We start from the raw sequence: 12,454 nt of genomic DNA, 5'->3' as shown, positions 1-12,454 counted from the left end.
TTATTTGTTTTTTGGAATTTTTTAAAATGTCTACTACATTCATTCATATCCTGTGTATCTCCAGAACCTATCCTGTGACGCCCCTGGTTCTGACAAATATCCATCAATCAGCTACATTGATTGACAAGCAAGGTAAGATAAAGAATCCAGTCCAACTCTTGTTTGATTCTTAGATTAAGGAATGTCGGGATCATTCTGTGTGACTACAGCAGCACCGGGAATTGTGACATGACGCTAAAAGAAAAATACAATCCTGCAAAACACGAAGTAGAAGCTCTTTGAAGGACACATGAAGACAACGTTGATGTCCAGGATTCCTTTAGCAGCTGCTTGACCGTAAATAACTCTCAGAAGCATCTCCATGTATTTTTCCACATGGGTAACACGCGTGTTGGTGCACATGGTGTCCGGTATTCAAATGCACTGAAGATACATCGCATTCACCTGGATGTTGTTTTCAAGGAACCCGCCAGAGATTCTCACGCTCAGTGGACATCAATATGGGGACATTTTGATGGTCTCCAGTTTGCAGCCTTTAAAAGCTTGCACTCCGGGAACAAGGTGCAGTTAAAAATAGTTAAAATTATCTCAAAGGCTGCGACCCCGCATGGCTGGGGCAGCTGGGAATTTCATGTGAGTGAAATAGTACGAGCAGGAGGAATGGATGGAGGACTTTGAATGGTGGATGGAGAAGGATGGACATAGCAAGTACGTCTAGAAGTAGTTATAATTTATAATTATATATTTTTTTATTTATATTTATTTATAATATATATATTTATTTATGTTTTTATTTTATTTATTATATTTATATATTTATTTAATTATTTATAATTTTAATATAATTATATTAACAATTCAAAATGCATATAAATAATAAATGAACATTTATGGTAACTTTTACTTTCATTGAAGACGTGATTGTTGCCAGAAACACAATGTTGTGGTTAAAATAAATTTAAATTAAAAAATAAGGGAGGAGACCAGTGTTCAATTCCACCCTCGGCCATCTCTGTGTGGAGTTTGCATGTTCTCCCCGTGCATGCGTGGGTTTTCTCCGGGTACTCCGGTTTCCTCCCACATTCCAAAAAAAACATGCTAGTTTAATTAGCGACTCCAAATTGTCCATAAGGTATGAATGTGAGTGTGAATGGTTGTTTGTCTATATGTGCCCTGTGATTGGCTGGCCACCAGTCCAGGGTGTACCCCGCCTCTCGTCCGCAGACAGCTGGGATAGGCTCCAGCACCCCCGCGACCCTTGTGAGGATAAGCGGTAGAAAATGAATGAATAGTAGTAAAAAGATAAACCACCTTTGTGTTTTACCGTGAATTCAAGAACTAACTCATGGCAAAACAAGAAGGTGGTGTCCGTGTTGATCTCGCTGCCACATTGTGGTTTTGGCAATAATAACATTTCTTAAATGTTCATTTATTTATCATTTATATGCAATTAGTATTGTTTTATGAATGTAAAACTATAGAAACGTGCTTTGTGTGCTGTGTTATTTATAGCATAGAACTTCCGATTCCTGTTTCTACTTATTAGCAAGTTGTTATTTTTGTTAATAAGGATGTTTTTAAATTACATTAAGAACACGGTTGGACTCATGCAGTGTATTAATAATACGGCAGGACACCATATTGTATGCTAACCGCAAAATGTACGCAAACCGAGGCAAGATTTTCCATGTTAACCAAAAAAAACACACTCACCGAGATGTATGCTAACCAAGGTTCCATTGTATTTCTGTTTCGATTTTAGGAGTTTTATAACAAATGACTGCTTAATCATTTTGGTTGCGCAATGCCAAGCCCAAGTAGTTATAGTTTTAACAATTTAAAATGCATAAAAATTATGAATGAACATTTAAGATAACTTTTACCTTCATTGACGACATGATTGTTGCCGGAGAAACACAATGTAGCGGTTAAAAGATAGTAGTAAAAACATAAACCACCTTTGTGTTTTACCGTGAATTCAAGAACTAACTCATAGCAAAACAAGAAGGTGGTGTCCGTGTTGATCTCGCTGCCACATTGTGTCTTTAAATTACATGAAGAACACAGTTGGACCGCAAAATGTACGCAAACTGAGGCAAGATTTTCCATGTTAACCAAAAAAACACACTCACCGAGATGTATGCTAACCAAGGTTCCATTGTATTTCTGTTTGATTTTAGGAGTTTTATAACAAACGACTGGTTCATGATTTTTGGTTGCGAGGCCCAAGCCCAACGCCAAGCCCAAGGAGCGGAAACAGTGACGACGGAACCCCATTGGCGACCCAAGGAGTGGGTGGCCATCCCCAAACAAGAGTTCCCTGGGATTCTCCCCTTAAGTCCTGGATTTCCGGGGTAGGTACTCAGTACCTAGCTTGAACTATGACGTGTGTACTTGATTTTCAACATCGATCATCATCGATATGCATGAATTTTTTGGATTAGAGACGGAGTACACCCTGAATTGAATGCCAACCGTGGGGCAAACATACTTCCCTGTTGCATGTTTACCAGGAAATGTCCTTTCTTCCTTTTCCTGCACCAAAAAATACTTTTATTACTCTTTTTTTTTTCCTTGGTTGAGTGTCATCTCCAGCCAGGCATAAAGAAAATAGACCCGCAAAGTCTCCATGCTAATGCTTACAGAGTGCTAAGGCCTGGATGCGCTCATGAAGCCAAGGCTTAACTTTTTTGCTGAGTAACCCTGTGACCAAAGTCTGTCCTGAGTCCAATAGGATGTGCGACTGCGGTCCTCTTGCTGAATGGACAGAATGTGTCTTCATTGACTCGGTATTTAACGCCATGATAGCAGAGTATGTATAAGTCAAAGGGGGGGTTGGGGGGGTGCATCGATATTTAGATGGGTTACTTTGAAGCTTACAAAACACACATGGAAAAGATTATTGGTCGGCACTGAGAACATGGAGCTAGGATTCCTTATTTTTCTTTGCTCACTTCCTCACAAACATCACTTCCTGTCACTCTGAACATCAAGTTTTTGACACATGCACATATTTAAACAGTTTTCAAATTTTTTTTGCCTGGGTTAAGAATTTCCAAACATAAAAACACTGAACTAAAATACAAATCTAAGGCATTCGGAAGATGCATTGAAAGACGTAGTTATAGTATGTGGTATTCTACACTTGGTCACTAGGTGTCAGTAATGTTCCTGTAATGTTTGCACCACATTTGACAGTTTGAGTGATCTCACAAAATTTTATTGTGGGATTATTGTGGAGCTAATATGATATGATATATGGGCTACATATCATAATTTTAATTAATTAATTACATGAAAAAAAACAGTCGGACTCATGCAGTGTGTTAATAATACAGAAAGACATCATATTGTATGCTAATCGCAAAATGTATGCAAACTGAGGCAAGATTTTTCATGTTAACCAAAAAAGACACACTAACCGGAATGTATGCTAACCAAGGTTCCAATATATTTCTGTTTGATTTTAGGAGTTTTAAAACATTTTTTTTTAATTTGCATTTGTGAACACATCAACTGCTTGATTTTTGGTTTTATTTACCGTATTTTCCGAACTATAAGTCACACTTTTTTTTCATAGGTTGGCTGTTCCTGGGACTTATACTCCAGAGCGACACTGCACACATTTTCTGTTTACGTTTATTTTTTGTGTAGCTGAATAACTATAATTATGTTAGCATATCTTACACCTATTAGCATGTTCTATATTATTTTATTATTGTTAGAACTTGCCTTCCAAGAGGACGTAATGTCTGTTTTGGTCAAGTAGTTTGAAAAATAAATTAATAAACACACAAAAAATGCGACTTATACTCCAGTGCGACTTATGTATTACCTAATTATGCATTTTTGGCCTTGTGCGACTTATATTCCGGAGCGACTTATAGTGCAGAAAATACTGTATTTATTTTTTAAAATAATAAATAACAATAATACAAAATAATAATTAAAAAATACTTTGGAATATAATATTTTTAATATACAAAATATGTATATATAATATACAAAAATGATATGTAGGTACTACATATTATATTATATTTTACATATTATATTTTATTTATGATTAAATAGGAACTTAAAAATAATTCTAGATAAAATTTGGATATATTGTACTTCATATTGTACTAATGCACAACATCAATATATGGTCTAAAATGTAACTGTAACTGAGTATTGAAGCATACACACTACCATAGGGTGTGTGCATTGTAGTGTCAACACAGCACCAGTAAAATATACCCGAAAGGGAGCCCTTTAGCGAGGGATTTGACTTCATTTTATACCTCACTAATGTACGTTTGTCACATTTCGTGCAACGTCATGAAAAAGTGCATTCAATTCCACTGCATTATTGCATAGTTATAGTTATGTATCACAGCAGTACAGTATTATCTTTATTAAGAAGATTCTCTCTTTTGTTAAATATACCCTCCCCACAAAAGAAAAGTCCCACTGCTGTTTGGATTCCTATGTAGCCTGGAGGGATGACTTACACTCCTAATGACACCTCTGGCTTTACCTGCATCGCTGTGTATACATCTTTTACACAACTTATGTCCATTTTTACTGCTTTCATGCTGCTGTTGCATTCAAATGCAACAGGAGCCTGGAGCACCAGAGAAAAGTCAAGTTCAGTTTTTAAAAAAAACAGATAAAATAAATAATAAAGCCAAGCCGGTGATAAAAAAAAAACACCTAGATAATGGGAAGACAGGCCCAGCAGGATGCATCCGCTGGCAAGAGTGCAATTCCCAATTTGGTAGCAGACAATAACAAATTGGCTAGCGTACAGTATGTACTGCTGAGTAATTGACTAACTGGTTCTGCGGATGAGCAAATTGGGTTGTGTTCAAAGTTCCAGAGCGTAAACCTGGCAAGGATGAAAAGACTGGATTGTATGTATGCAAGGATAATTTCTTGTTTGTGTGCTTAATTGCCAACACAAGCAAAATATCTCAAAACACAGTATAAAATTACACATACTTTGTATTACATCACCTGTTTACTAATAATATCACATTGCTGACACGATAATAATGAGTATTACATGTCAGCATTTCCACATGTAATGCACATGTAAGAACTTGCAGTATTTGAGATGCATCAGTTAAAAAAATATATTAATTAAAATCAAAATATGTATTGTAGTAAACGACATAACTTTTCTTGCGACATAACTGTATAAACAGCACCCCCTGCTGGACAAAAAGGGGAACGGCGTTCTCGTTGGTTATTATTGTTCAGCGACTGATGTCGTGACACTCCATGTTTACTAAATTTTACTGATATATTAGAGACAGTACAACAACAAAAATATATATCTACATTAAAAATCATTAATAATCCCAGTTAAAGTGAATTATATTAATGTTCTTATGTAATATTCTTAAGGCAAACCTCACGTGAAGAAACGACACCCGGAACCTTCGAAGAGAAAAGGGGACGACTTTAATAGTTGGACACAAAATGGACGACGTACCAAAAGATGCGAATGAGCGTGAGTTTTTAAACTTTTAAATTAACACTGAATTATTTGTTAAAAAGACAAATTGTAAATTATTGTGTGGTATTTGATGTTTCGAAATAATTTACGGCGTAGTTCTGTCTTATGGCGCGTTTTCTTTGTCAACTGCGTCACAGTTTTACCCCATAATTTCCTGTCAATTTTAACATTTGAACTTACATTTTTAATTAACTATATTTAGGCAGCTATTCATTTTATATTAACTTTGTAGGTGAGGCTATGTTTAATGGAATGATACAACACAGAAAAGTAGTTGAACCAAAGTGACGCAGCATTCGAACTCAAGCTAGTGTTGTTTGATAAGAACCACTGTGTGACCATGTAAAAATAATATTCAATTTAATATTTAATTTAGCTAAATTAATTGCCTTCTTGTCTGGAATTATGTATTGTTTAAGAAATGAAATAATTTATATAGTAACAGTTTAATTTGGTGTAAATTAATTTATGACGTCATGGAAGTGCGACTGTAGTAGGGAGGTTTGTGTTGTTTTTTTTGTTGCCAGTTTTGTCGTGTTAATAAATGGATCCCACGCATCTTTTTTTGTCCAAAAAGAGCAACTTTACTAGCCCTATACTTTTCCCGCTACACTATTAAGGCTGAAGGTTCGCCTTGTCTCATCCTTTCAGACTGTCCAGGTACAAGGAGCGAACAGGCAGGAAAGTCTTCATCATGCCAAGGCTGCCCCAACCAAAAACTATGTGCTTCTGGAGCCACCAAGGCCCCAGACCCGGGTACAGTACTTCAATAATGTTCTATGAACACGCAAGCATCCTGTCTTGTCTTCATACATCCTGTGGTGTCTGCAGCCATTAAGGAAATCGGAGAAAAGCTGTCTACCGTCAAACACAAGATCCTTGTCCTATCCGGAAAGGGAGGCGTGGGGAAGAGTACATTCAGTGCTCACCTGGCTCACGCTTTGGCAAGCGATGTCACCAATGAGGTCATATTTTTGGTTTTCTTTTATGAACATGTTATAGTAATTAAAGTGCGCATTCAAAAATTTTGCTGATATTCCCACTTTTTTTTTATCTTATTCAATTTTAGGTAGCCCTGTTGGATATAGACATTTGTGGCCCGTCCATTCCGAGAATGATGGGGCTGGAGGGAGAGCAAGTAAGGAAATTTGATATGAACACAGATATATTTTGTTGTTTTGACACCATTGTGTGTTTCAGTTGTGATTTTAATTTCAATCATTCTATTATTTCTGTTGATGAAACATGCGAGTAATCTATTTCCCTGTTCAACAGGTACATCAGAGCAACTCAGGCTGGTCCCCTGTGGTGAGTCAGTTGAAAAGATGTTATGTTTCATTAGTAAAATACCCATAGTCGATTATTTTACTCGGTTTTCACACATTGCCGAGTGAAATAAATACAAAAGATGTGAATTATTACCTCTCTGATGGTGTCTGATGTTTTATCTTTTGGATTTTATTAGAATATATGTGCTTAGTTTTAAACAAATAAAATGTAATGTGATGATTTTTCAGTATGTGGATGACAACTTGGCTGTCATGTCAATTGGCTTCCTGCTGGGTAGTCCTGATGATGCTGTGATCTGGAGAGGCCCCAAGAAAAATGGTACATCACACAGTCTTAATATGCACAGATTTGTATTTTGGATTCACTCGGAATCGGAATCAATTGGGAATAAGCAATGGACCTTGGTAAAAAGAAGGGAAAAGTCAGGCATGGCGACTTCCTTTAGATCAGGGGTCTCAAACTCAATTTACCTGGGGGCCACCGGAGCTCGGTTCTGGGTGAAGCCGGGCCGCATCAGGTTTTAAAAAAAAACAAAAACGCATTTATTAAAAACTGAAAAAAAATCAATAAAAAAACTATTTTCAATTCTTTTGCTTCTGCTATACGCTACACTTTTTCAGTACTTTGGTTCTGGTTTTCCACACCAAAATATCTGATAAAACATTCCACTGTTCTCAAATATCTTAATTTTTATTTTTCTATACACAAAATAAGATAAAAAAAATAAACAAATTAAGAGTAAAGACAATAAATCAATCAATCAGTAATAAATAAGTAAAATAATAAAACAGCAAATAAGAAAAACGTAAGAAACCTGCATTTATTTGTACCCAGCGTCATAAGCCTTTAGCTTAATTGCTAATCCAAAGCAAAACAGGGTAGGGTAACAGTATGGGCGGGGCAAAATCATGTTAATTGTGTCCGGTGTGCACACAGCTTTAAGCTGTCATTTCAACATTAAACTTTGGTATCAAGGTGGGGGCCTCAAACTAGCGGCTCGCGGGCCGCATTTGGCCCGCGGGCCGCAAGTTTGAGACCCCTGCTTTAGATCGTATTTGTCCTCTCAGGAATGATCAAGCAGTTTCTGAGGGATGTGGATTGGGGGGACTTGGATTACCTCATAGTCGACACGCCCCCTGGAACATCTGACGAGCACCTGTCAATCGTCCAGTATCTAAGCTCCACCCATGTTGATGGGGCTGTCATCATCACCACCCCGCAGGTACACACACACACACATGAGTTGTCCCAGCATAATACAAATACAATACAAATAGACAACATTATTTGCCGTTTAATGCAACAGGCATGGAAAAAGGACATACCAGCAGGGGGCGCCATTTCACCATAAACCCTCAATGAGCACTTACCATGCGTCATAATGAAATGGCACTTTTATCTATAACATCTGTACATGTTGCATCCAGTTAGTTGTGCCAGTATAAGTAAACAAGTCATGTACTTGTCGATACACAACAAATAAACAGCAGTTATTTCATTTTTGTGTATTTTTACTTGATACAAAATCAGTGTGCGAATCAAAAAGACTCTGAAATCAAGAAAAAAAAGTCAAAAGAAACAAACAAATGATGAAATGAAATGAAACCACCATATTTTAGACTAGACTCCTTGATAAATACAAGGATGAAGAGTCTTGAACCAGTCATGATGTGCTATATATATCACTATATTGACACTTACTATGGTACCTATTATGTCATTGTACGGTCATATCACCTCATACTTCGGTACGAGGTACATTATTTAAAAAAAAAAAAAAAAAACTTAAACTGTATTATGGAAAGCAGGAAGTGAACAAATGTAACAGTTACTGATTGTAAAAGTACCAGATGGAGGGGTAGGATTTAATACGCTTTGCTTCTGATGCATGTTCAAATGAAATAAAACCATTAAGAATTACATAAAAACACATTAATTATCATGTATTTATTTAAATTAAATACAATTAAAATAAATCAAAATTACATTAGGAAAGCAGGAAGTGAACAAATATAACCGTTACTGATTGTAAAAGTACCAAATGGAGGGGTAGGATTTAATAAGCTTTGCTTCTTCCTACTCCTTTTGGACATGTGGAACTGGGAACTGATTATGGGATGGCACTCAATTGTAATCTGATGCATGTTCAAATGAAATTAAACCATTACCATTAATTATTACATAAAAATATTCCACATTAATTATCATTTATTTAAATTAAATTAAATAAAAAATAAATCAAAATTACATTAGGAAAGCAGGAAGTGAACAAATATAACAGTTACTGATTGTAAAAGTACCAGATGGAGGGGTAGGATTTAATACGCTTTGCTTCTTCCTACTCCTTTTGGACATGTGGAACTGGGAACTGATTATGGGATGGCACTCAATTGTAATCTGATGCATGTTCAAATGAAATTAAACCATTACCATTAATAATTACATAAAAATATTCCACATTAATTATCATGTATTTATTTAAATTAAATAAAATTAAAATAAATCAAAATTACATTAGGAAAGCAGGAAGTGAACAAATATAACCGTACTCCTTTTGGACATGTGGAACTGGGAACTGATTATGGGATGGCACTCAATTGTAATCTGATGCATGTTCAAATGAAATTAAACCATTACCATTAATAATTACATAAAAATATCCCACATTAATTATCATTTATTTATTTAAATTAAATAAAATTAAAATAAATCAAAATTACATTACAAAAGCAGGAAGTGAACAAATGTAACAGTTACTGATTGTAAAAGTACCAGATGGAGGGGTAGGATTTAATAAGCTTTGCTTCTTCCTACTCCTTTTGGACATGTGGAACTGGGAACTGATTATGGGATGGCACTCAATTGTAATCTGATGCATGTTCAAATGAAATTAAACCATTACCATTAATAATTACATAAAAATATTCCACATTAATTATCATGTATTTATTTAAATTAAATAAAATTAAAATAAATCAAAATTACATTAGGAAAGCAGGAAGTGAACAAATATAACCGTACTCCTTTTGGACATGTGGAACTGGGAACTGATTATGGGATGGCACTCAATTGTAATCTGATGCATGTTCAAATGAAATAAAGCCATTATTATTACTATTTCATATCATGGGTGGAATCACTTCCCCATTTGTTTCTTCCGCCACAGGCAAGCATCAAACCACAGGACAAATGAGACTTACCCGAGCAAAACTTCTTTCTTGATTCCTGCACACATTTTTTAAGTGACATCGATCCTTCACGTTCTGTCTCTCTCTCTTCCTCTCCAGGAAGTGTCCTTGCAAGATGTCCGAAAGGAGATTCGCTTCTGTCAGAAGGTCAAACTGCCGATCATCGGAGTGGTGGAAAACATGAGCGGCTTTGTGTGTCCCAAATGCAAGGTCACCGAGAGATACACACAAGACCGCAAACAAACATAGTATTTGTATACACACTAAACACCGACAGGCTAGGTCTGCAGATTTTATTCTTTTAACTGGAACCTGTCAAAATAATTTTTACACTTGTGAAAAATAATATTTTAACCGTACTTCCTGTCTCAATCAGAGCAATGCAAGCCTTACTATCGACTATACACAGGATTGAACTGTAATCTCCTTTTTAGAACACATCGCAGATCTTCCCTCCCACCAGCGGAGGCGCTGAGAAAATGTGTTCAGACCTGAATCTGCCCCTGCTGGGCAAAGTGCCGCTCGACCCACGGATAGCAAGAAGCTGTGACGAGGGCAGGTCATTCCTAAACCAAATCCCCGACTCCCCTGCTGCTGAAGTCTACCAGAGGATTGTGCAAGGTGACATTACGCTGTTTTACCTTTGCAGTTGCATATACCGTACTCATGCCGGTGTCTCGTTTTTTTTACGCCGCAATTTCAACCAGACAGTGAAAGAAGAAGTAACAAATAAGGGAAGCAGAAGAAACATGGTTGCATCAGAAATCACTGGTCATACCTATAGTAATAGATAGTAAAAGTAATTGCATGCTACTATATGACAGGGATGTTCAAGGGCCTGTTCTGAGGGCCAAATTTACAGCAAAGATTAGTAATTTATATGGTAATGGTTGAATTTCATTTGAACATGCATCAGATTACAATTGAGTGCCATCCCATAATCAGTTCCCAGTTCCACATGTCCAAAAGGAATAGGAAGAAGCAGAGCTTATTAAATCCTACCCCTCCATCTGGTACTTTAACAATCAGTAACTGTTACATTTGTTCACTTCCTACTTTCATATTATAATTTGTATTTATTTTAATTTAATTTAATTTAAATAAATAAATGATAATTAATGTGGAATATTTTTATGTAATTATTAATGGTAATGGTTTAATTTCATTTGAACATGCATCAGATTACAATTGAATGCATCCCATAATCAGTTCACAGTTCCACATGTCCAAAAGGAGTAGGAAGAAGCAAAGCTTATTAAATCCTACCCCTCCATCTTGTACTTTTACAATCACTAACTGTTACATTTGTTCACTTCCTGCTTTCCGAATATAATTTTAATTTATTTTAATTTTATTTAATTTAAATAAATACATGATAATCAATGTGGAATATTTTTTATGTAATTATTAATGGTAATGGTTTTATTTAATTTGAACATGCATCAGATTACAATTGAATGCATCCCATAATCAGTTCACAGTTCCACATGTCCAAAAGGAGTAGGAAGAAGCAAAGCTTATTAAATCCTACCCCTCCATCTGGTACTTTTACAATCTGTAACTGTTACATTTGTTCACTTCCTGCTTTCCGAATATAATTTTAATTTATTTTAATTTTATTTAATTTAAATAAATAAATGATAATTAATGTGGAATATTTTTATGTAATTATTAATGGTAATGGTTTAATTTCATTTGAACATGCATCAGATTACAATTGAGTGCCATCCCATAATCAGTTCACAGTTCCACATGTCCAAAAGGAGTAGGAAGAAGCAAATCTTATTAAATCCTACCCCTCCATCTGGTACTTTTACAATCAGTAACTGTTACATTTGTTCACTTCCTGCTTTCTATAATACAGTTGAAGGTTTTTTTTTGTTTTGTTTTTTTAAATAATGCCATACAATGACATAACGGGTACCATAGTAACTGTAACTTATAACTTATATAAAATGTCAACATGAGTGTCTGAAATTTCCAGTACTTCATCTAATGGCTAGTTTTAAAATTAATTTAAAAAAACACAATAATAAAAGCTTAATTTAACGACGCAACACTAAATCTAATCATCTTATGTCCCTCTACCAGGTGTCAAGGACTACTGTTCCAAACATACCACAGACGAGGAGAACACTGGTTGAAGCCGCGGTTATGCAACCCTGTTGGACCAAAGCTAAGACATCACAGAATTTCATAAAAACTAGCTACGCACATTGGAAAGACATTCAAAAATATGACTTTCCGTATTAATGATCATGTTACAATTCATTTGAATGTAGCGGCAGCACTTTGGAATACAGGAAAACATGAACAATGAATAGAACGCAACATGAGATTGACCTTTATGAACATGTGTGATGGTTTTTCAATACTTACAGAATATGCGCAAGTAGCAATATTGCTTTCAACCCTGAACATCAGGTGTAAATATGACTTGACCTACTCTATATGTTGTCTTAGTTCCTTC

General features: G+C 35.6%; 1 protein-coding gene across 1 annotated transcript; it reads left to right on the top strand.

Annotated features, from left to right (window-relative positions):
• The first annotated feature begins 2,193 nt into the window (after positions 1-2,193).
• Positions 2,194-12,421, top strand: nubp1 (nucleotide binding protein 1 (MinD homolog, E. coli)). Its single transcript, XM_058048365.1, has 11 exons — positions 2,194-2,354; positions 5,395-5,500; positions 6,158-6,262; positions 6,338-6,471; positions 6,576-6,644; positions 6,782-6,814; positions 7,024-7,114; positions 7,864-8,018; positions 10,084-10,194; positions 10,419-10,605; positions 12,076-12,421. Exons 2-11 carry the CDS (start codon positions 5,470-5,472, stop codon positions 12,126-12,128), a joined length of 969 nt encoding a protein of 322 aa, XP_057904348.1. The 5' UTR covers positions 2,194-2,354; positions 5,395-5,469; the 3' UTR covers positions 12,129-12,421.
• The last annotated feature ends 33 nt before the right edge of the window (positions 12,422-12,454 follow it).

The sequence above is a fragment of the Doryrhamphus excisus genome, chromosome 15, assembly GCF_030265055.1.
Source record: "Doryrhamphus excisus isolate RoL2022-K1 chromosome 15, RoL_Dexc_1.0, whole genome shotgun sequence".
Taxonomy (NCBI): Eukaryota; Metazoa; Chordata; class Actinopteri; order Syngnathiformes; family Syngnathidae; genus Doryrhamphus; species Doryrhamphus excisus.
The sequence above is the reverse complement of the archived record's forward strand: the minus strand, read 5'-3'. Positions and strand labels throughout refer to the sequence as shown.

What these genes read in the sequence shown, in the direction of transcription:
- nubp1 (XM_058048365.1), top strand. Translation starts at nt 5,470, where the DNA reads ATGGACGACGTACCAAAAGATGCGAATGAGC. An exon ending in CACCAAGGCCCCAGACCCGG is followed by an intron (nt 6,263 to 6,337) that starts GTACAGTACTTC and finishes TGGTGTCTGCAG; the next exon opens with CCATTAAGGAAATCGGAGAA. An exon ending in GAGAGGCCCCAAGAAAAATG is followed by an intron (nt 7,115 to 7,863) that starts GTACATCACACA and finishes TTGTCCTCTCAG; the next exon opens with GAATGATCAAGCAGTTTCTG.